This window comes from Anguilla anguilla, chromosome 13 (assembly GCF_013347855.1).
Source record: "Anguilla anguilla isolate fAngAng1 chromosome 13, fAngAng1.pri, whole genome shotgun sequence".
In the NCBI taxonomy this organism is placed as follows: domain Eukaryota; kingdom Metazoa; phylum Chordata; class Actinopteri; order Anguilliformes; family Anguillidae; genus Anguilla; species Anguilla anguilla.
In genome coordinates, this window is record NC_049213.1 from 846,650 (window position 1) to 870,771 (window position 24,122).

Here is a 24,122-nt window from a genome sequence, read left to right on the forward strand (position 1 = left end):
TACAATTGATGCCTCTCATTCGCCAGAGCAGTTAGGGGTTAGGTGTCTTGCTCAAGGACACTTTGACACGCCCAGGGCGGGGTTTGAACCGGCAACCCTCCGACTGCCAGACAATCGGTCTTACCTCCTGAGCTATGTCACCCCTATTTAGTTTATATTAATGTGTGTACGGTGTGTAACACACTGCTAGGTGTTTAATGCACACAGCCCTGTTAGTTTATATTAATGTGTGTAAGGTGTGTAACACGCTGCTATGTGTTTAATGCACACAGCCCTGTTAGTTTATATTAATGTGTTTAAGGTGTATGTGTGTCCTTCTCTCTGCAGGCTGTCAGGCTGTAGAGTCACACAGAGAGGCTGTGATTCTCTGGCTTCAGCTCTGTGTTCAATCCCCTCACACCTGAGAGAGCTGGACCTGAGATACAATCACCCAGGAGACTCAGGAGTAAGAGCGCTGTCTGCTGCTAAACTGGACACACTCACACTGCTGTAAGTACAGAGAGTTTACACACTGCACCTCACACACACACACACAAACAGAAGGGTTTGGGGGGCATGGAGGGCACTGTACAAACCAGCGTTACCCAAGAGGGTTGGGGATCTACAGTGGAGGGGTCTGCACGGGATCACTGCAGTAAATAGTTTTATTTCTGTGATGAACCCGGCAGGATCCCACCATTGTCCATTCTGTATGGAGAGAGAAACTGTTTATCATTGTATTTATGGGTGTGCCAGCCTCTCTTTTCTTTTTTGGGAAGTTTATTTATTTTATCCTTGGTTTCCCATACAATCAAAGACAGATAAGTGCCAGCTAATTTATTTGATTTCAGGGCTAAAATGGCAGTTTCTATAAGTGGGAAAAATATGATTGGTGGAGGGGACTGGCAAGATGTGGCTGTTGTAGTTTGGGGTTTGATCAGGGACACAGTGATGGTGGAGTTTCAGTATTACGAAGCAATGGAGAACCTGAGTGTGTGGCAGGTATGCCATCCTGCCAAGTTACGCCTTGGCGGGGGCATGCCCCATACCTATACATTACATTACATTACATTTATTTGGAAGACGATTTTATCCAAAGCGACGTACAAAAAGTGCATTTCATGGTCATAGACAGCTGCTAAACACAGGTTCAGTAAGGTACAATACTTATTTTGTACAGCTATTTCTAGCCAAGAACACAGTTCACACAGTGAACACTATTCTGACCTAACCTCTGCAAAGCCAACTAGGCAGAAGAATAAGCTACAGTATTAGGACAAATACAAATTACCAAAAAGTGCTGGGATGGGGCAACATGTAACAATTGTCATGAAAAAAAGGGGGGGGGAGATTTAGAGTGAAATATACAGCGTGGTGGTGGTTAGTCTAGGTATAGTCTGAAGAGATGAGTCTTCAGGCCACGGCGGAAGATGGGTAGTGAGGGGGAGGTTCGGAGAGGGACGGGGAGTTCGTTCCACCACTGGGGAGCTAGGGTGGAGAAGCTCTGTGATCCCTTTGAGCGGGTGGGAGGGGTTACAAGGCGCCTTGCTGCCGCAGAGCGGAGTGGTCGAGCAGACACATAGAATCAAGTCATGTCCTGCAAGTAGATGGGGGCCGTCCTTTTGGCAGCAGTGTAGGCAAGGGTCAGGGCTTTGAACCGGATCCTGGCAGCGACCGGTAGCCCGTGGAGTGATTGCAGCAGAGGAGTGACGTGGGAGAATTTGGGAAGGTTGTAGATGAGTCGGGCAGCGACATTCTGAATCATCTGTAGTGGCTGTATGGCACAAGCTGGCAGGCTTGCAAGGAGAGCATTGTAGTAATTAAGGCGAGAGGTCACCGTAGCCTGGACGAGCAGCTGGGTGGAGTGCGTCGTCAGGTATGGTCGAATCCTTCTGATGTTGTACAGAAGGAATCTGCAGGACCGTGATGTTGCCTTGATGTGCTCCTTGAGGTCCAGTTGGTCATCCAGGACCATCCCCAAGCTCTTGGCAGAGTGAGAGGCAGTCACTGTGGTGCCATCAACCGTGATTGAGAGCTCACAAAGTAAGGAGGTCTTGCACGGGAAGAAGAGCAGCTCAGTTTTGTTGAGGTTGAGCTTCAGATGGTGGCTGGCCATCCAGGTGGAGATGTCAGCCAGGCAGGAAGAGATCTTATCATTGACCTGTGTGGCCAAGGGGGGGAAAGGAAAGAAGAGTTGTGTGTCATCTGCATATCAATGATAGGAGAAGCCATGTGAATTAATAACTGAACCAAGAGATCTGGTGTATAAGGAGAACAGCAGAGGACCCAGTACAGATCCCTGCGGCACTCCCGTAACAAGGGGATGAGAAGCAGAGGCAGACCCCTTCCAGGTGACCTGGTAGGACCTATCTGTAAGATAGGAAGCGAACCAAGACAGGGCAGTCCCGGCGATTCCCATCCCAGCCAAGGTGGAGAGGAGTATTTTATGATTGACCGTGTCGAAAGCTGCAGACAGGTCAAGAAGGATCAGGACAGAGGAGAGGCGTGAGGCTCTTGCAGTGGCAAGTGCCTCCGTCACAGCTAGGAGCGCAGTCTCTGTTGAGTGCCCGGATCGGAAGCCAGACTGGTGAGGGTCTAGCAGGTTGTTCTGATGGAGAAAAGAGGTTAGTTGTTTAAGAACTGCTCGTTCAAGGGTTTTGGACAGAAAGGGTAGAAGCGATACGGGTCGATAATTCGTTACATCGGAGGGGTCTGAGGTGGGTTTTTTGAGAAGTGGGGTAACACGAGCCATCTTAAAATCAGAGGGAACATGACCAGAGGAGAGAGAGGAATTAACAATGGAGGCCAGAAAGTCATCTGCGGAGAGGGAAGAGGGAGGTGGGGGTGGAGGAGGAATGAGGAGGGAAGAGTAGGTGGAGAATAGTTTGCGTGGATTAGAGACACATGCACTGATCTTAGATTGGAAAAATGAGGCTTTAGCTGATGTGAGGGCAGATGTGAAAGTTGCCAGCAGGGTATGATATGCGGTCAGGTCATCAGAGGATCGGGATTTCCTCCACTTCCTTTCTGCAGCCCGCAGTGATGTTCTGCTGGAGCGTAGTGACTCAGTCAGCCATGGGCAGGGGGGTGAGGAGTGTGCTGGTTTGGAGACAAGAGGACAAAGTGAGTCGAGGGACTGGGAGAGGCAGGAGTTGAAGGTGGAGGTGGCAAGATCAACTGGCAGGTTAGAGAAAGACGCAGGAGGGGGAAGTGTAGACAGAGCAGTGGAGATGAGGGAGGATTGTGACGGAGTAGAGAGATTTCTCCTGAAAGTTACTGTGGGTGAGCTGTTGGATGAATTGCGGGGGAGTAAATAGGAGAGGGAGAAAGAAAGAAAGAAGTGGTCCGAGACATGCAGGGGAGTCACTGTAAGTTGGGGAATGGAGCAGCTTCTGGTGAATACAAGGTCTAGTTGGTTACCAGCCTTGTGTGTGGGGGGGAAGAGGACAGGGATAGGGCGAAAGACCGGAGGAGTGAGGCAACCCTGGACAGTTGGGAGGTCTCTGGTGGGAGGTTGAAGTCTCCCAGTAGAATAGCAGGAGTGCCATGCTCAGGGAGGGAGCTCAGGAGAGTGTCCAGCTCGTCCAGGAAAGAGCCGAGTGGACCTGGAGGACGGTACAGAACAATAATGTGAAATTTTGAGGGATGAGTTACAGTAATTGCATGAAATTCAAAGGAGGAGGAAGTAGGGTTAGGACTGGGGAGGACACAGAACTTCCAGGACAAGGAAATTAGCAAACCGGTACCCCCGCCTCGGCCAGAGGTCCTGGGGGTGTGCGAGAAGGAGTATCCCACAGACAGTGCAGCTGGGGTGGCGGTGTTATCGGGAGTGATCCAGGTTTCTGTGAGAGCCAGGAAGTCAAGAGACTTCCTCTTGGCAAAGGCAGTAATGAAGTCAGCTTTCTGGACAGCTGACTGGCAGTTCCATAGTCCACCTGTGAGAGTGAATTCCTGAGGTGTGGATAACGGTGGGTAGATCAGGTTAGATAAATTGCGCCTGCGGTGAATAGACCATTTGGGGCGAGGCAGCGCACATAAGGGAATGGGGTTTATAAACATGATGAACTGATGACGAGGCTGCCTATGGCAACCTCCGCTGGAGCTATAAATACAAGGTGGCAATTACATACTTGCATTACCTTCATTAGGGCAGATAAGCACCTGGTGAAGCTACTCGAAATTAGCTCAACAATACCGGGCAATTTAACACCAACCCCACACACAGTTTCACTAACGCGTTTAACTAACAACATCATTGGCATTAGTCTCGGCTGTTCAGTTTTTACTGCTAGATGGCTGACTTTTAGTGAGCTCAGCGACGAATCAGGAGGAAAGAAACAAAACAAAAAATGCATAGAGAGTCCTTTTGTATTGCCCCAGGGTGCTCAAATGAGTATTACTACACAATACCTATCATTTTCATGAACTGCCTCTGACGAGACTGCAACTGCTGAGCTGCTGGCTGCTCTGAAATGGTCCACCTGTGGGACGGGGCGACGGGTCTGCAGTGCTGCTTTGTTCTTCACACCACAAACCAACTGAAGCCAGACGCTGTGGTTGGGTGGGAGGGCAAAATTAGCAATGAACTTATCTACAGTATGTCAGATATCAAGTGTTTAGATTATGGCCTCAGAGAGAGAAACAGTGAACTGGATACAATATTGGTTTGAAGAATGCTGCCTACCCTCCCCTCCAGGAAGATTAAAGGAAACGTTCTTTACGCCGCTCTGATACCCTAATCTAGGCGGGCGACCTATGGGTCCCACCTCCTGCAGAGTTTGTCTCGGAAGAGACAAACCAGAAGACAAAGCTATTTACAAGATCCGGTTCTGTTTGATCTTAGGTTTAAATGCAATCTGTGACATTTTATTGATATCATTGACTGAAAACTTTGTGTTTATGTTAGAAGCACAAGTAGACTTCCATGCTTTTTATTGGTATTCAATAGCTTAACTGAATTACCTATTCATGTTTGGTCTTGGTAGAAAGGGACTAAATTCCTGAATATTTTGGTAATATATGGTTCTTAGCCATGCTTTCAACAACATAAGGTCACTTTCATTAATAAGTACACTGTCAGCTTTTAGATAGGCCAGTCCTTGTCATAAATGAGCCTGCCTCCCTTTCTACATCTGACCGTGGAATTGCCCAATCAGGGCAAACATGCTCAAGCCATGCTGCGTTAAGTGTTTATGATGGCCTCAGTAAAAAGTTGTGTTGTGTTGCAGTTGGTCTTTATTAGAGCCCGACCGATATATCGGTTTGGCCGATATATCGGCCATTATTTGACTTTTTTGACGACATCGGGATCGGCAGTTATGCAGCCGATGTGTCCCGATTTTTAAATAAGTATAATAAACAAAAAAAACATTTATTATTTATCTGTACAATTTAACACCAACCCCCGCACACAGTTTCACTAACGCGTTTAACTAACAACAGCGAGTCAACTACAGAGATTCTGAGCTAACGCACAACTAAGTTTGCTGACTAGCAACAGTTGAGACAAGTTTTAAAAAGATTATCTAAATTACACACAACTATGTTCTCTTAACTAGCAACAGCAGTTAGAGAAATCTGTCTGTTGAAATGGGGTCAGAATGTACAGAACTTTACATGTCCACACAATAAGGTCCCAAACTAAGGGGATTTTGCGTTTTCTCCTTCTTCTTCTCTTTCTTCTTCTTCTCATTCTTATTTTTCCTGCCGCCTATCCCACTAACAACATGTCTCCCCATTGGACATTTTACCGACACCAGCCAAATCTTCACCTACACAACCCAATCAAAAACTCGCATACACACGCAAAATACCCATACCTTTTTACTCTGAAACATTTCCAGTTTAAACAGCTAGCCTGCCTATACAGCACCGAGTGTTTGGCACTTTTCAGGGTTCCCCACAGAAATAACCACAACAGCCACAGACACTCAGCCCTTAAAAACATTAAATTCTGTACATTCTGACCCCATTTCAACAGACAGATTTCATAAACAACTTCACATGTCCACACAAAGTCCCAAACTAAGGGGATTTTGCGTTTTCTCCTTCTTCTTCTTCTTCTCTTTCTTCTTCTTCTTCTCATTCTTATTTTTCCTGCCGCCTATCCCACTAACAACATGTCTCCCCATTGGACATTTTACCGACACCAGCCAAATCTTCACCTACACAACCCAATCAAAAACTCGCATACACACGCAAAATACCCATACCTTTTTACTCTGAAACATTTCCAGTTTAAACAGCTAGCCTGCCTATACAGCACCGAGAGTTTGGCACTTTTCAGGGTTCCCCACAGAAATAACCACAACAGCCACAGACACTCAGCCCTTAAAAACATTCAATTCTGTACATTTTGACCCCATTTCAACAGACAGATTTCATAAACAACTTCACATGTCCACACAATAAAGTCCCAAACTAAGGGGATTTTGCGTTTTCTCCTTCTTCTCCTTCTTCTTCTCATTCTTATTTTTCCTGCCGCCTATCCCACTAACAACATGTCTCCCCATTGGACATTTTACCGACACCAGCCAAATCTTCACCTACGCGACCCAATCAAAAACTCGCATACACACGCAAAATACCCATACCTTTTTACTCTGAAACATTTCCAGGTTAAACAGCTAGCCTGCCTGTGGCCTAGTGGCCAAGGGTACAGTCTTGGGAACATGGGGTCGTAGGTTCAAGCCCAGCTAGGAACACGTTTCTTTAACCTGCTTTTACCCTCACTAATAATTGTCTACTACTTCTCAATTATTGCTTTTGCACCATATCTACCTGCCGTTCACCGACCGTATACCGAACTGAACTGCATTGTGACGTACCGTCTGCACGTTCAGTTATTAACCGGCTACAATATTGCAAAGCCATATGGATTCAACGGGAGCTCTTCTGTGCTTAATGGCCTGTGTTCTTCTTTAAAACCACGGACAGGTTTGCCAATGATATTTCACGCATTGCATAGCTATGTCACGGTGCTGCATTAACAAAGTCACAGACTGGTAAACCTCCGGTTGAAGGATTGAATCCCGCCTCGCCCTCAGGCAGATAGTTTCCTCTTTTACACTAACGTTTTCTTACGCTTATATTTGCTTTGCCAAAACTCACTCACGGCCACCTATATGCATTTCATGGCGGCAAATGTATTCCTTTTATTAAAAAGTTACACCAGTTCACCACTGTGCCATTTCTACTAACTATTTCTTCACTTGGCTACCGTATAAAACCTTATCAGCAAACGCCACGTTTCTACATTCATGTTTCCTCGCCCTGTTCTCTATCTAGCCACATACAAACAATTACTATGTACGTACGTTCTGCAACTCCACATTAAAACATTACATTTAAAATCATGACTCACTCATAATTATAACTACTACTGAACATGACAAAAGCACATCAGTGCAATAGATTACACATGTTACTTAACCCTCCACTTCAACGACTAACATTTTATACAGACTGTTATATATACCAATCGATAAGGAAACTAAGCGCGTTCATGGTCACTTCATTTACTTCACACTATAGTCTGTGATCATGTCAACCTTCACCTACATGCCCATTCTGCTAAAAACATATTGTTTCAACTACGCAATTTTATAATTTTTCCTAATTTATCTCACACTGTTGTTATTTTCTCATGTGCAAAGCCTGCTGGGACATATGCGTCTGCTCCTATTCTCCACTATCAAGTTTTCTGGTTCTAGCTTAGCAAAACAGCGAAGAGGATTCCTACCTGCAGATAAGCCTATCAAAATACCTTATAAACCTTACAAACACTAAAACTGCATCTCCACGAAATAACAGACAATGGAGCAGGACAGAAGGCTACACAAGTTGCGACCTAGGGAGCTCTAATTTTTCGAGCTTGCTGATTGTTTTGTCAATCAAGGCTCGTTGGATGGCCGTGAGTACATACACTGGCCATATTTCACCTGCGTTTCTCATGCGTTTACGCTTACGCCACCGCACCCTTTGTCACAGCCACTGTTTTACATATATAGCAAACCGAAACTGCTAAACTGTACACGCTCATCAGACTGTACAACTTCACACAAGGATAGCCATAATCCACAACCATTTCTTACAGGGTCACTTCGCATTTCTCACTCTCATAATAAAACGCTTTGCAAAAAGAAATGATATCTACAAACAATATAGGCTATCTTGCCTCACCGAAATTTAAATAAGATGTATTCCAAAGCAATGCTACCCAATATTTTCTCAATTCTTTCAAGTCACTTGGCCCTGTGTGTATAAGCATGCAGTACATGGACAGGCCAAACATATGTGGATGGCTTTCTCAAAGTCAAGATTGATTGAACTTCGATTTATGGCGTTACTTACGAGTTGGAGTGTGGAGAGGAGAGGAGAGAGGGAGGAGGGAGGAGGAAGTGATCCCCGAGACTCAGCTGAGGCAGCACGCGCAAAGTTCAAAGCCGGAAAATGCAGCTTGGGACAAGCTAGCTTGATCAGCGACACCGGACTCCCAACACGAGCCCGTCAGTACTTCAAGGCGTAGACACACGGTTCCAAAGCGGTGCGAACACTCTTAAGTCCAAAGGTACAGCGATCCAGGGTTATTCGGCGGGGACACCGAGGCTAGGATAGCTTCCTAAAAATCAACGTGAACCACGGCTCGGGTACGGAGGAAAAAAGGAAAAAAAATTTTTTCCGGTGGTCATTGACTTAAAAACCTGGTCGGGATAGAGCGGTCTGAGCTGTCATTGGCTGTTTGGAGGGCACACCTTCGTATCACGTCCGCCTTTCCCATTGTGGGGCGGGTTTCGGTAACTTTGGTAAATGAAATTCAATTTTGATCTAGTTGGATAATTATTTAGCAATGCAAGAAAGGTGGATATACTTTGTACCCCGACCTTCGTTGTGAGTATTAAAATATACCCATACCAAACATGATTGCTTTTGGTTCAGGTTACGAGAAGATGAAGAATTATTTCTCGTGCAGGCTAGCGAACTCAGAAACGCGATTCTGTAATATTCTAATAGCCTGCACTCACTTTGAGTTTTTCAGACCTGTTGGGTATCGTAATTGTATTTGTTAATTCTTCAACTAGACTTTCCTCAATTCGCTGGTGTGAACGAAGCGGCCTTGAAATACTGACGGTGCCCGCTAGTCACCGGTGGTGCTGTATAGGGATACGCAGCAGTTACGTAGGCGCTGAGTTGGCGCAGTCCAGAGATATCACACCGTGGGGGTTCACACCACGAGCGTGGTTAACAGCGAATGAACATTCCTTACTATGCCTCCACTACGTGCAAGGAGGTTGTTAATCCCCCCCAGTGTCATCTATAGCTTTGATCTTAGAATTATGGGTATCTGGCATGAGGGGTCTGGCGATCCTGAAGGGAAGTGGAAGATAGTGTTGGAATGTTGAAAGTAACAGACGCAGGCTCATTTGGGAGCTTATTCAGAAATAAAGCATTTGAGCCCTCAGAGAGAGGACTGCAGTGAAACAACTTACAACTGTCCTACAGCGGTGAATGGATCTGCTTTAGACATTAGTGCACGCACTAACTTTGTCTAACAGGGAGTACTATACATCTCCCCTACTAAACAGAAACATTACCAGTAAACCCCTCAGTATGTAGAAGCAGATCCAAACAACAGGTGATGATGGGGTGGTGGAGGGTGAGTGCAGTTCTGTGCAGCAGCAGTGAAGCAGGCAATAGCAGCGCAGGCAAGCAGCAGCACTGAGAGGTCTGATTGGTGGGTTGAAAAGGCGCTCCATTGCTGATGTGTGCCTGTGATTGGATGGGTAAGAGAAAAGTGTTGTATGTATGCAATTGGATGATTGCGGAAACGCGTGAGTATGAGTTTAATGGAGCCGACCGATTGGTCAGCTGCAATTTTTGAGTTTCCTGACAGAACTTGATTTGCACATTCTGTTCGTTTCTAACTCTGATGTGTGTACAAGAGAGAAACTGCGCAAATGGTTCAGTACACAGTGTGAACAGATTCTTCTGGATAGAGCTGCTGTAAGAGGATGAGTTTAACTGGAAGCCCTGTCTCCATGTGCTGTGAGTTAGAGCTGCAGTAAGAGTATGAGTTTAACTGGAAGCTCAGTCTCCATGCGCTGTTAGAGCTTCAGTAAGAGGATGAGTTTAACTGGAAGCTCTGTCTCGATGTTTTGTTCACAGGATCCAGCAGTCACTGGAGTACAGCTCTTTTGATGAGAAGAGTTCAGATAAATTATCTTCCGCAATAAAGGTATGAGATCTTTTTTTCTAGTTTTTAATGGGTTATGTGTTTTCTTTGTGCTGTAAATTTATTTGGTATATATAATGCCTTTATAATACAGTGCCAGGGTAATGTTTACAAGTTCCTAACATTGCCCTTAACATTAATAACATATTGCACCTTTTTTATATTATTCATGATCATCAAAAGTGGAATATCATATGAACACAATAAACCAGCTTTTTACCTAAACATTTAAAAAATGTAATAAAAAATGCTCTATTTTAATGATCTTAGCACATAGTAAAGCACGTGGCACACATATATTTAGGTTGTGTCCAAACCCACTTATACTGGTTTAACAGTGGATTATTTGAGCGCAATGTAAGGCACAGGGTTCCAATGGGCTGAACTTACTGCCTTAATTTATAGATGTGACTTGGGCATAAACATGTTATAAACCAGTCAGCATATCATCTCCCATTCCCTCTAATAGCCACCTGCACTTGGACCTTGGTGGATTGATAATATAATGGTGGATTTAAAAAGACTTAGAAAAGACAGATTTACCTCTGTCATAAAAGACCTGTTTCTGCGCGAGTCCATTAAAATTCGGAGATCTAAAAAAAACAACCATCATGCACAGTGAATCCCGCAGACCATATTTGAAAATAAATCATAAAAAGGTGATTTAAAATGTCGAAATAAATGCAGTATTCGCTGGGAAATGTTGTGGATTTTTTCAATCAAATAAGCCATTCTGTCTACTTGGCTGGCTATAGATGAAGCTGCTCTTCTGCCAGCTGATTCCTCCTCGCCTGTGCTGCTGGGTATCTCGGTTCATTAATATGCATCAGCACATTCAGTTCACCATCCCGCCTTCTAAAGTCCTGTAATGTGTCCTTGTTTATGTCTGACACATCCATGACTTTGGCAATGTTATGCAACACACAACACACCACAAAGAATATTCAGGCCTTCTGAGGGCTGTACTGTAATGTTCCACCTGACTTATGCTAACATCTGAAGTGTATTTTCAGCATTCCAAACGTCCTCTCTATTGGGCTACAGTACATGTTTTTGTGCGTTTTCGACTGAATGACTATTCACACACTCTATTATATTATCTTCAGCTGTGTCTTTATTGGACAGCCATTGTCCCCTAACAGCCACCCCTCCAGGAGGGGGATTCCCCTAGAAGACTGCAGGAATGACAGAGTTGGCCAGTATAAAGGAGTCATGTCTTTATCCAGGATAATTTACGGATGCATGTGTAACCTTACATGTAGCATCGTAAAAATTAAATGTTATGGTTCATTAATTATGGCCCATTTTATTTGTTGTGTTAATTTATTATTGTGATACAGCACACCTCTTCATGTATTTATTTCACACTGATACAGCACACCTCTTCCTGTGTTTATTTCAGTCTCTCCTGCTCACTCTGATAAAGCTAAAGAAGGATGTGAAGTTGAAACTGTTTCAGAGGCATCTGAGTCAGGATTGCCCGGAATGCTGTCTTGACGATCAGTTTATGAAGTTTATTAATGAATTGTTCGACAGTCGTGAAGTTGATGATTACCCTGAATGCATTGAGAGAGAGCAGGAGGATACTGAGGTTGTGTGCATAGTTGAGAAGTTGCTGGAGACCTGTGGCAGTGAGGGGTTTCTGCAGATCACACTCCACATCCTGAGGAAGATGAAGCAGAAGGATCTGCCTGAGCACAGTAAGAGCTTTCTCTCATTGCTACTGTGTGTCAATTAGAATTTTGAAATGAGTTTAGATAGCAAATCTAACAGTGATCAATGTTCTGATTTACAGCATCTACACTTTCATAATACTGTTTTACATTGACAATATTTCATACTGTAAATAAAGGGCCAAAAATAACATTTATTCATTTTACATTTAAATGTATTAACATATTGCCTCAAGCAGTTATTACAGGGACAAGGAAATGGACAAGATTAAACGTCCCTGAGGGGGGTTTAAAGGCAGAATCTTGTGCTCAAAAACCAGTAACTAGACCACTGTCCCATCAGACATACTGCCCTGAGTTTGTATCCTGGAATCAATCTCAGCAATCAGTATAAAAATATCACATTATAAGGGCCTCTTGGTGTCTCATGCTGTAAAGAAGCTCGTTCCAAAAGCAAAAGCATGACCCTGCAACGGGGTTTCCTTGTCAGAGGCAGTTGGTTGGGAACTCGGAATCGAAAAAGCGCTCCTATTCATCATAATGAAAAAAATACCCATTAGTGTTAATTCGGTCGAAAATGATTATAGCGAGAGTGACAGTGACACTGATGCTGCTCTCAGCAAGAAATTCTATTTTAATGATGGAAGGTATGTAATACTGTGAGAGAGGTGTGTAATGCTGTGTGGGAGGTGTGTAACACACTGTGAGAGAGGTGTGTAATGCTGTGTTAGGTGTGTAACATGCTGTTACTATAAGCATATAACACTGATATGTGTGAAATATTGTGAAGACAGAATGCATTAATTCTTTTATTGGCTGTTTTCTCTTAAAATCTGTTATTGAGTGGGAAATGTTTATCACATTTTTTAAATTATTATTTCTCATATTTCCTCTCTTCAGAGTCCATAAAAAGAGCCCAGCAGGCACTGAAAACTCATCTGAAGAAGCAGTTTGAATGCATATTTGAAGGTTTTCCAAAGCAGACGACCCTCCTGAATGAGATCTATACAGAGCTCTACATCAAAGAGGGGGGAAGTGGGGTGGTCAATGATGAACACGAAGTCAGACAGATTGAGACAGCATCCAAGAGACAAACCACACAGGAGACTGCAATCCTCTGCAATGACATCTTTAAGCCTTTACCTGGACAAGGGAAACCTATCAGAACTGTGCTTACAAAGGGCATCGCTGGCATTGGGAAAACTGTCTCTGTGCGGAAGTTCATTCTGGACTGGGCAGAAGGAAAAGCCAATCAGGACATTGATTTCATCTTCACTCTTCCTTTCCGAGATCTGAATCTGCAGGAGAAAAGAGAATTCAGTCTGATGCAGCTTCTGCAGCACTACTTTCCACAGCTGAAAGAGATGAAAAGTGTTGAAGATGATGAAGTCAAAGTTGTATTTATCTTTGATGGACTGAATGAGTGTCGACTTCCTCTAAATTTCCAAAGTAGTAAGTCCTGCACCGATATAACAGAGTCATCATCAGTGGATGTGCTGCTGACCAACCTCATTAAGGGGAATCTGCTTCCCTCTGCTCTCCTCTGGATCACCTCCCGACCAGCAGCAGCCAATCAGATCCCTCCTGAGTGCGTCCACCAGGTGACAGAGGTACGAGGGTTCAATGACCCGCAGAAAGAGGAGTACTTCAGGAAGAAAATCAGAGATGAGAAGCAGGCCAGCAGAATTATCTCACACATTACGTCATCCAGGAGCCTCTACATCATGTGTCACATACCAGTCTTCTGCTGGATTTCTGCTACTGTTCTGGAGACAATGTTGGGTAAAACAGAGAGTGGAGATCTGCCCAAAACTCTGACTGAAATGTACACACACTTTCTGCTCATTCAGACTAAGGTGAAGAATCAGAAATATCATGGCACTGATGAGATAGACACAAAGAAGGTGTCAGCATCAGATACAGATATCATCCTGAAACTGGGGCAGCTGGCTTTTCTACAGATGGAAAAGGGCAATCTGATATTCTATGAAGAGGACCTGAGAGAGAGTGGCATTGATGTCAGTGAAGCTTCAGTGTACTCTGGGGTGTGTACAGAGATCTTTAAAGAGGAGTGTGGGTTGCACCAGGAGAAGGTCTACTGCTTTGTGCATCTGAGCATTCAGGAGTATCTGGCTGCCTTGTTTGTATTTCAATCATGTGTAAATGAGAACAGAAATGTACTCAGAGCAGAAGAATCAAAACCTCACAGTGACAGAGTGCAGCTGTCTGAGTTACACAGGAGTGCAGTGGATCAGGCCTTAGAGAGTAAGAATGGACACCTGGACCTTTTCCTCCGATTCCTTCTCGGCCTCTCTCTGGACTCCATTCAGACTCTCTTAGGAGGACTACTGACAGAGACAGAAAGCAGATCAGAGAACATTAAGAAAACAGTCCAGTACATTACGAAGAGGATCGAAGAGGAATCTTCAGCAGAGAGGATCATCAATCTGTTCCACTGTCTCAATGAACTGAATGACAACTCTCTAGTGGAGGAAATCAAGAATTTCCTGAGATCAGGAAAACTTTCTGATAAAAAGCTGGAACCAAAGCAATGTTCAGCTCTGGCCTTTGTGTTACTGATGTCGGAGGAGATCCTGGATGAGTTTAACTTGATGACATACAACACATCAGCAGAAGGTCATCAGAGACTGCTACCAGTAGTCAGGAACTGCAGGAAGGCCATGTGAGTATTACGTCATTAATAATGTAGATGATTGACCACGTATTTTCCCACTTTCTAATTCTAGTCAGAATGAAATGCAATAAAATTTCCGGGCAACAGAAAATTTGGTTAAAAAAAGATTTATGAATCAAGATGTTTTAACTTGTGCCCTCATTTAATGTCTTATATCCAGAACATAAGCAGCATCAAATGCAAAACCTCAGCACTTACCATATATTTTATTTTATTTAGTATTACTATTTACTGATTTGATACTTTTACTAATTATTTGCAAAGATAGCAATTGTGAAATAAATAAGGTGTTTATTGATATCAGAGTGATCTGATGGATCAACCTTTGTCAGAACATACAATTCATGCAGATTAAAATGAAGAGAAGCTATATTAAGTTACAGTATTAAGAAAAGGTGCCCTATTTTGGTGACAGGACAGGCACAAACACACCTGGAATTGCTTGTGATATTTTTCACTTTCACCAGGGTTGTTAGTTTTATGGTCTGCGATTAATCTGCTTGTGTCAACATGGGTTTGTTGGTGCAATCGGGGATGTGCCAATAGAAACATTCGGCACTGTGTTAGTTTGGTGTTGAATAATGCATTTGCAGTTAAACCAACCCATACCAGGTTTTAACTCGTGCTATTTTGCCATTATAACTGTGCCATACGTGAATCCATAAACACATAACACAGATACAATAAATATTTTGTTTATTTCAATTAACTATTTTAAAGAAAAGTTATTCAGTCCAATGCTGGCTATTTAGGCAGTGGAGTTAATTGTGTAAGCTACTTGAATGAGACAGGTGGGAGACCGGCTTTACACCCCTCAGATAGTGTTTACAGTGAGCCCAGAACGCACTGTAATCTTGCTTTTAATCATGTGTTTGGCTGGGCTAGGTCAATGATTGAGTGAACTTTTAGAATGTTTAAAATGCATTTTAGAATTTTGGATGGATTGGGTGGTACATCACTGTACAGCCCTCAGAATGTCAGTGCATTCTTTGTGGTGTGCTGTGTTCTACATAGCCATATGCCGTGGATGTGACATAGACCTCATAGAGGACACATTACAGGACTTTCATACAGAGAGAAGCAGAGTCGCATGTGACGATCACTACAGAGATTACAGAGCACAGAGTGCACAAGAGAGCAGGGACTGGTTGGCTGTGGAGCCATTTCACTAGTGAATGTACATTCATCTCATCAAGTGCATGTCTGAAATGAATGACACTTAGTTGAAGTAAATAATTTTTTTGTTTATTTTAAATAGTGGTATAAAACAAAAATTGACAGTAAAGAAACAAAAAAGCTATAGTAAATCCAGACAAAATGCTTCTTTCCTGTCCTCTGGTGCACAAGCGCAATGCCTGCCTAGCTGAAACAGTAGCGGCAGCAGCAGGATGGAGAGGCCGACTGGAGGCTGTCTCTGCCAGCTGCCAGCCGCTCCTGGCCAGTCTGGGAATATTCTCCCTGTGGAACTGTTCATGGGAACCGTTTATTACAGCTTTTAAAATTGGCATATGAACAGAAAATACACTGTTTTTGTTTAAATATTAACAAAAAATTTAATCACAACTATTCAGTTTCATCTTCATTGGTTTGTAGAAGTCCTCATAATGGTTGTAATAGTTCATAGTGTTGGGCAGAGAAAATTCTCCCCTTAGAATAACCAGGCATGACAAGGTATATCCATATAAGAAATAGGATTTATTTCTGCAGAAAGAGTCCAGTACCTACACACAACAAAATGGATAAGCACGAACTGAAGAAAGCAGGGGCAGTTGGTACTTGGTTAATACATAAGCAAATAGTAAAATAAAAAAACAAAATAAATGATTGGCTGTGACTAGTCATAGCATAAATACTGAATAAGCACACGGTGACCTCTTAGTCTTAAGCGTTACATAAACAAGCTTTAAATCAGAAATAATTAAATCAGAAATAATAGTTTGGTCTTTATCGATTGGTTGCTTTCAGAGTCCTGGGCAGCATGGTGTCATAGCCGGTTTCTCCCTGGTAGGATGGCAGGGCGAGGATAAGGAGGAAAGCCAAGGTCACCAGTTTGGACTTCTACAAATGTGTAAGACAGAGAGAAAGAAAACACAGAGTCACACACAAACACACGTACATGCATTATTTCTAACTTATTCTTGTCCTTGGGAGGTCTGGTGCCTGGAGACGGAGGGGCCCTGCTGCAAGGTCTAGGAATTTAGTGTTGTACGGACTTCTAGTTATGCTAGAGAACACTCTCCTCCCTTCAGTTGAGATGATCACAACACGCTTGCTGTTCAGCCATGGTGAAATTAGCATTTGGCTGTGTTTCCCAAAGGGACAGAAATGGGGTGATCTGATTGGCAATAATGAAACCAAACCCAACCACACAGTCAATTTATTCTGATAATAATAATAACAGGCTCAATTACATGAACAAAAATTAGACAGTCCTGGAAATGAAGTAGAAGATAATCATGAAAGAAATGAATGAAAGGCAAAACAAAACCACAGCTTGTCTCTCCCACATTAAACCTGATCAAAGCCAAAGACGCACCGCTGAGAAGCTAGACAAAGCTGAGACACAAGATCAAAGGCTCATGTTTGCTTAACAAGTCAACACTTTATAGCCTGTATTCAATGAACATTTGTCCTTAACTTGGACTTGGACTAGTAAATGCACTTCACACCTTTTCTTCACAAACTCAGTTTGGTGAATTAATTCAAGTTATTGCTGTAATTGCCAAACTATTTGTGAAGAAAAAACATGCCTTGCTTTTTGTAAGTTTTAATTATAAGAACAAATATTGTTTGAATCCCTGCCATGTGTTTGAAAGAGGGGGGTTCCCCTTCTCTTCCTGGTCTACGCATAATGAATTGATGATTAGAAGAGAGGAGAGAATTATCTATACCCCTTTTTATATTTTACTTTTAAGCCACTTGATAGGATAACACTTCTTTTAAATGTCATGATTAAAATTGTTAAGTTTGGTTTGGGAGGGATACGTTTGGTTATGAATTAAATGTTTGTGTTTCTATGTTGGGAGGCTAGGGCAGGCAGTAAAAGGCCAGTAGTACCACCCTGGTCTCTGCTTTATTCTGGTATAGGCTGACCCAGAATCTCCAGCATAGTGCTTGTAGATAGAATGAAAATATGAAGGTAGAGGAATTGTAGGATATAATTGGGTGCCAGAATGAGGTCTTCTCGGGGAACTGTTAAAGTGATCTCTGCCCCCAGTGCCTGTTCTTGAATTAATTCTATGGCTCATCTCAGGCCAAAGCCTGACCTGTAGAGGGATCCTGAAGTTTCCTGGAGCCCAGAACAGGCTGAATGGTGTCTCCTTTGGCTGCGCCATCAAATGTATCACTATATCAATACAGTAAACCCAAAGGTATCATTAACAGGAGTTCCCACAGACCTTTGGAATACCTTGTTTCTCTACCTGGTCATATGTAACACCAGAAGAACGGACACACAGCTGGTTATATGTGAACAGATAACTTCCTTGTGTTTCTGCTTCTAAAGTAGGGATGCACCGAAATTAAGGTCACCGAAAATGTTCGGCCGAAAAAAGCAAAAAATAACACATTCGGTATTCGGCCGAAAGAGTGAAAATGCCGAAAATTTTGACCGAGTGTGTGTGTTTAAAAAAAAAAAAAAAAAAATGATTGTAACAAAAGTATAGAAATAAATGTGACACTGTTTCGTTGCTCTCCTGCGGCTATTGATGACGCGTTCAAACAGTGCCGGTGTTGTAGCGAATTCAGTATCCTCGAAGCGAACTGATTCCCCTGTCCGTGCACGCGCGTCTCGCGCTTCGACTTTCATTTCAAACAGCGTCTTTTTGTGTGCATTTAGAACGGCTAATACTCAAAGCATGCAGCTAGTAGCCTATTTGTACAGTTATTAGGTATTTTACATTTTCCTTGATTAGTCAACAATCGGCACTGACTTATCTTTTGAAATCAAATGAAATATAGATTCCACCGTTAGGCTACAGGTGAACATTTGTGGTTGGAAATCATGTTGGTTGAATGATGTGTGTTTTCTCCGTTTATTTGGTTTTTTTTAAGTCATTGTATTCTTGTATTGTACAAAGGAAATCAATGAAGATCTTGAATTACCTCCCAAAAAGATTTTTACTGAATATTATACTAGTATCAACTTTCTGTGGAACACTCCCTGCCCTCTATGTTCATTACCCCAGTTATTGTGCTTTTTTAGTATAATGTCTTCTGGAAAGGACTGAATGTTCAATAGACTAATAAAAGTTTTTTCATCACGTTGTCATTTTGTAATTTAATTTTGTCATTGAAAAGCATAAATCAAAAGCAAAATTGATTTAATAGTACAAATGGGCAAATAAATGAAAAAATACCGGTATTCGGTATTCGGCCAAGTGTTTCCTTTTTATTGGTTTCCGTTTCGGCCAAGAATTTTCATTTCGGTGCATCCCTATTCTAAAGTAAATTTACTATTAACTGTATTTTAGCTTGCAGTGCTGTGGGTTGTTTGTCACAGAAAACCTAAACTAAAGAAGCAAACTCACTGTCCTCTCTGGAAGATGTGCTTTATCCTTTGCATCTTTCCTTTTGGTGGTAGCTGTGCCAAACATTCATCAGCTTTGCAAGTTCCCTCACTGTCCACTTTGAAAGACGGCAGCTGAACTTCTGGGATGGAGTGGGAACTTACAGTATAAGAAAAGGGGCCATTTGGGTCAGAATTACATCTGTGGAACTGTCAGAGTTGAGTCCAGCAGGATGTGTAATTCTCAGGTCCGAAGTGCGGCAGCTGGAGAGTGTAGCACAGACATCTTCCTCAGAGCATCATCAACCTTAAAATCCTCAATTTCACTCTTCATTACTGAACACTATCATTTGTATCATTTACCATATGTTTTATGCATACCTAATATTATTATACTATAATATATTTACTCTTCTTTGCAGACTGAACAGCTGTGGCCTCACAGAGAAGTCCTGTGATATTGTGGCCTCAGCTCTCCAGTCATCAAACTCACCCCTGAGAGATCTGGACCTCAGCTACAATGACCTGGGAGGTTCAGGAGTGGAGCTGCTCTGTGCTGGATTGAGGAGTCCAAACTGTAAACTACAGAGACTGGACCTCAGCTACAATAACGTGCGAGATTCAGGAGTGGAGCTGCTCTGTGTTGAACTGATGAGTCCAAACTGTAAACTGCAGAGACTGGGGTGAGTAGTGCTGTGTACTGTGTGACATTAACTAAATAGAATTACTGATTATGGAAATGTAAGGGTTTGAATTTTGTCACAGGGAAGACTAATTTCCTGACTCCATTCATTTTCAAAACCTCTAACCTGAATGTTTGTGTGAATACAATTTTGCTCATAAGATTATTGACTGGGGTGTGCTCATATGAAATGATGGGCAGCTTGACCCTGTATCCTGGAGAGAGAGACTAGCTACTGCTGCCAGGCATTCGTCAAAGTGTGACATTAAGACCTTCAAAGCTGGGAGGTAAATGTCCTGCTCATCCAGGAATCTAAAACCAACAACTATCCCTGGGATTAACCTAATTAAGATTTACCCCATTTGGGTAGTGAGACTATATAAATATCACAAGGCATGACCTCTGTTGACTGACCCTAGCAGCTATCCAAGAAGAGCTGCATATCCTGCTAGTGAATCTAACAGTATGCCCAGTGAGTACCTCAGTAAGGGTGTTACCCCAAAACTTTAAGTTACTGTCACTACCCCGGTTCTCCGAAACACAGAGTAGAGAGATCCACGTATGGGGAATGACATCCGGTCATCCAATTGCACCAAGTGTGACTTTGACAGCCAGTAGCGCATTCAATGCTACAGGAGACTACTGCCCTCCTGGAAGAACATATAGGACAAGTGCAGCGCTACTACTCCTCAGTGAACATATTCACTTCTCATGCGCGGCAAGCAGGGCAGTCTTGGTGGATCTCTCCACCGGGGTTACAACAGTAACCTAAAGTTATCTTTCATCATCTCGTGTTTGAGATCCACCTATGGGGAGATGTGGACAACTCCCAGATTGCCTTATGCTCACAGCTGAGATACTGTCAGGCCAGCAAAGGATGCCTCCTCCCCTGAGGGGAGGGTGGTGTCTGGCACATCCCGTGTAGGGAAGTACTAAACACATTCCACTGCCCAAAGCTATAGCCAGGGCCCAGGAACAATGTGAAGTAATAAAACCTATAGCAGATGAGGGGAGATGTGTGAGCCTCACACAGAGCTCACCCCCAGAACTGAGTGGGCTACCGGCCTCCTGGTGACGTTCAGGCGGTAGAACCTTGCAAAAGTATCTGGAGAAACCCAGGCTGCGGCTGAATAAATTTCCTGTAAGGAGACCCCATGGAATAGGGCCCACAATGCAGCCATACCCCTCGTAGCATGAGCCCTCAGGCCCAAAGGGGGTGTTATCATCTTTGAATTATATGCCATAACAATAGCTTCCACAAGCCAATGGGACAGCCACTGCTTAGAGATACTTTTCCTTTGCAGGCAGGGGCCCAGGCCCTGGTCGCTCTTTCTTGGTGATTGACATATGCTGCCTTCATTATCGCAGCGTACGAGCACATGATGTCCCCTTAGACAGGGAAGAAAATATCTGAGAGCTGTCCATATAGTTAATAGCTAAAAGAAAATTGATTCACCATGTAACCCTCCTGAGACCCCCCACCCCAGAGAGGGATGTGTCTGTCCTTTTTTCCCATATGAAAACGATCTTGAGAGGGGTTCCCTGAGTGTAAATGTCTGTGTTTTCCCAGTGACGCAGAGTTGCAGAGCGGTTGTGTTACTGTGAGACAGTGATGGAGATCGCACACGGGGCTGAGGTGGAGGGATGAAATCCACCTCATAAAGCCCCTCGTTCTTAACAGCCCCAGTGGCAAAACCTGAGAGGCTGGCACCATCAGCCCCTGTAGTCTGAGGCATGTGTGATACTGTACTCTCAAGCTGGGCTTGAACTGAGAGAGACATACACATACACAAACTGAGATCCAAGATAGGAAGTTGAGAACCGTCCTTCTTTGGGAGCTGGAAATAAGGAAAATAAAAACTATGTTGGGTTCGATCTCTGGGAACCACATGTATTTCCCCCTTTTTGTGAGAGGGAAGGAATTCATTCCTCTTAAACATGGGAGTGCTCTCTTTTGTTTGAGAGTAAATGACTCTGTTGAAATGGGGGGTTCACTCTGAACTGGAGTCTGTAGCCCTTGGCTATTGTCTGTAGCTTTTGGCTATAGTAGCGCTGCAGTGTTCTATGTGCTCTTCCAGGAGGGCATTAGCCTCCTTTCGCAGTGGACACACTACTGTCTGTCAGAGCCAGACTTAGTGCAATTGGATGCTTCTATGGAGGTCTGGACCAGATGTCATTCCCTAGAGTTGGCTTTCAAACACAAGATGATGAAAGAGAAGTTTATTTATGGCACCAATGCAGTGATTTGTTCAAGCAGAGATGCACACTTCAGTCATTGTGTAAGTAAGCCACGTACTTTGGATGCGCTGTAAGAGAAAGAGTACTTTATCATATAACAAAATATGAGAGTTGCTAATAACTATGAATAGAAAGCTTTAACAGTGTTAAGAGGCAATCATTTTATTTACAAGATGTGGCAAGATGGACTGGACACTATGCTATAAGAGAGGAAAGAACATGCACCTGAAGATATTGTAAGATAAAGAAAAGGAACACAAAGAAATTGTGATGCATACCAAAAATACTTTTTATGAAAGGACTTTGGATAATGAAGTAATTTGTGATCTTCCACCCACTTACAGATACCTTCAATTCCATATCTTTCATATCGTTTAATAAACTTTTATCACGTCCATACTGTACGCTACGGGAACGAGGCACAGACGAGGCAGACAGTGCTGGCAACATGCCTGTAGAGGACTTTTATTGTGACAGCAGTATCACAATGAATGAAGACGGGAAAAGTGAAACAAGACGAGATCAGGCTACTCAAATGTTGGGGAAAGCAGAAGTGCTAGAGAAGTGCAGACGGGTCCAAAACTAAAAAAATATATAAAAAAAAAACGAGAAACAGAGACTCAGTGAGGGGAAGGCCAGCACACCCCTGGAGTGAGACCTTGAGGCCTATATAGGGCCAGCTGCTACTCAGGCAAAGGGGAAAGTGGTGTGGAAAAAGCACTGGTATGCTTCCGGTGGCCTGACTGTATCTCAGGTCCAGATCTGAGTGTGGAGTGGAGGTGCTGAAACTCAGCCCTGTCCCTCCGGCGCTGTCCAGGTCTGAGTGCGGAGTGGAGGTGCTGAAACTCAGCCCTGTCCCTCTGGTGCTGTCCATGGTGCTGCAGGCTGGCCAGTGAGACACAGGTGAAGTGGAGCAGAGTGGCAGCTGATGGCAGGGAGGGGCGGGGCTCCAGAGGCCCACACCACAATACAGATATATGAGCATGTGCATTACTTCCTATTACAGTGAATCTGCCTTTAGCTGTGTGTTAGTTTGCAGTGCTGTGGAAATTTGTCACAGAAAACCAAAAGGAAATAAGCAAAGTCAATGTCCACTCTGAAAAATGTGTGTTTCCTTTTACATCTTTACTTTTGGTGGTGGCCAAACATCCTACAGCACTGAAAACTAACTCGCTGTCCACTCTGAAAGATGGCAACTGCACGTCTAGTATGGGATGGGAGGGTTAAGCCCAGAGAAAAGATCATAGGAAAGGTAGATGAGCCCTTTGCCCCAATTCAGAGAACTTACAGTATAAGAAAAGGGGACATTTGGGTCAGAATCTGTAGAACTGTCAGAGTTGAGTCCAGCTGGGTGTTTAATTTTCAGGTCCAAAATACTGCAGTTGGAGAGTGTAGCACAGACATCTTCCTCTGAGTATCATCAACCTTAAAATCCTCAATTTCACTCTTCATCGCTGAACACTGTCATTGGCACATTTCCCATATAAGATACATGCTTCATGTATACCTAATATAATAATACTATAATATATGTACTCTTCTTTGCAGACTGAACAACTGTGAACTCACACAGAAGTGCTGTAATACTGTGGCCTCAGCTCTCCAGTCATCAAACTCACCCCTGAGAGATCTGGACCTCAACTACAATAACCTGGAAGATTCAGGAGTGAAGCTGATTTGTGTTGGACTGATGAATCCAAACTGTAAACTGCAGAGACTGGGGTGAGTAGTGTTGTGTACTGTGTGATCTTAACTAAATAGAATTTGTGATTATGGTTCTATTCAGTGAAATATTAAAACGCTCTTTCTCTCTCAGTTTACTCCTCTGTCCACCAGCATTCTTTCTTTGCCCATATATACCTTACTCCTCTATTACAACAAGCAAATAAAAGCAGGATAAAACCTTTTGAGGGTTGCCAGGTTTGTGGTTCCTGAGCAGAATGTAAGGTTTCAGTGGAGTCTGTAGTATCAGGTCACAGGTGATGACTGGATGCTGAGTGTCTGATTGACATGGTAAAAGATTGACCACCTGCATAGTAAAATGTTTCAGGTCTGTCACACATTGCAGTCTTCATCCATCTCTATTATTCACTACCTGCTATGAACTCTAATGAAAT

General features: G+C 43.3%; 1 protein-coding gene across 1 annotated transcript in view; it reads left to right on the forward strand.

Moving 5' to 3' along the window:
- Window positions 1–456: 456 nt before the first annotated feature.
- LOC118211337 (NACHT, LRR and PYD domains-containing protein 3-like) overlaps window positions 457–24,122 on the forward strand; it is a 44,478-nt gene continuing 20,812 nt past the window's right edge. Inside the window, exons 1-7 of the mRNA XM_035388486.1 lie at window positions 457–489; window positions 10,144–10,213; window positions 11,613–11,910; window positions 12,784–14,566; window positions 19,508–19,564; window positions 19,652–19,768; window positions 23,554–23,727. Coding sequence (XP_035244377.1) covers window positions 11,718–11,910; window positions 12,784–14,566; window positions 19,508–19,564; window positions 19,652–19,768; window positions 23,554–23,727 — 2,324 coding nt within the window. The 5' untranslated portion in view covers window positions 457–489; window positions 10,144–10,213; window positions 11,613–11,717. The remainder of the gene's footprint in view (window positions 490–10,143; window positions 10,214–11,612; window positions 11,911–12,783; window positions 14,567–19,507; window positions 19,565–19,651; window positions 19,769–23,553; window positions 23,728–24,122) is intronic.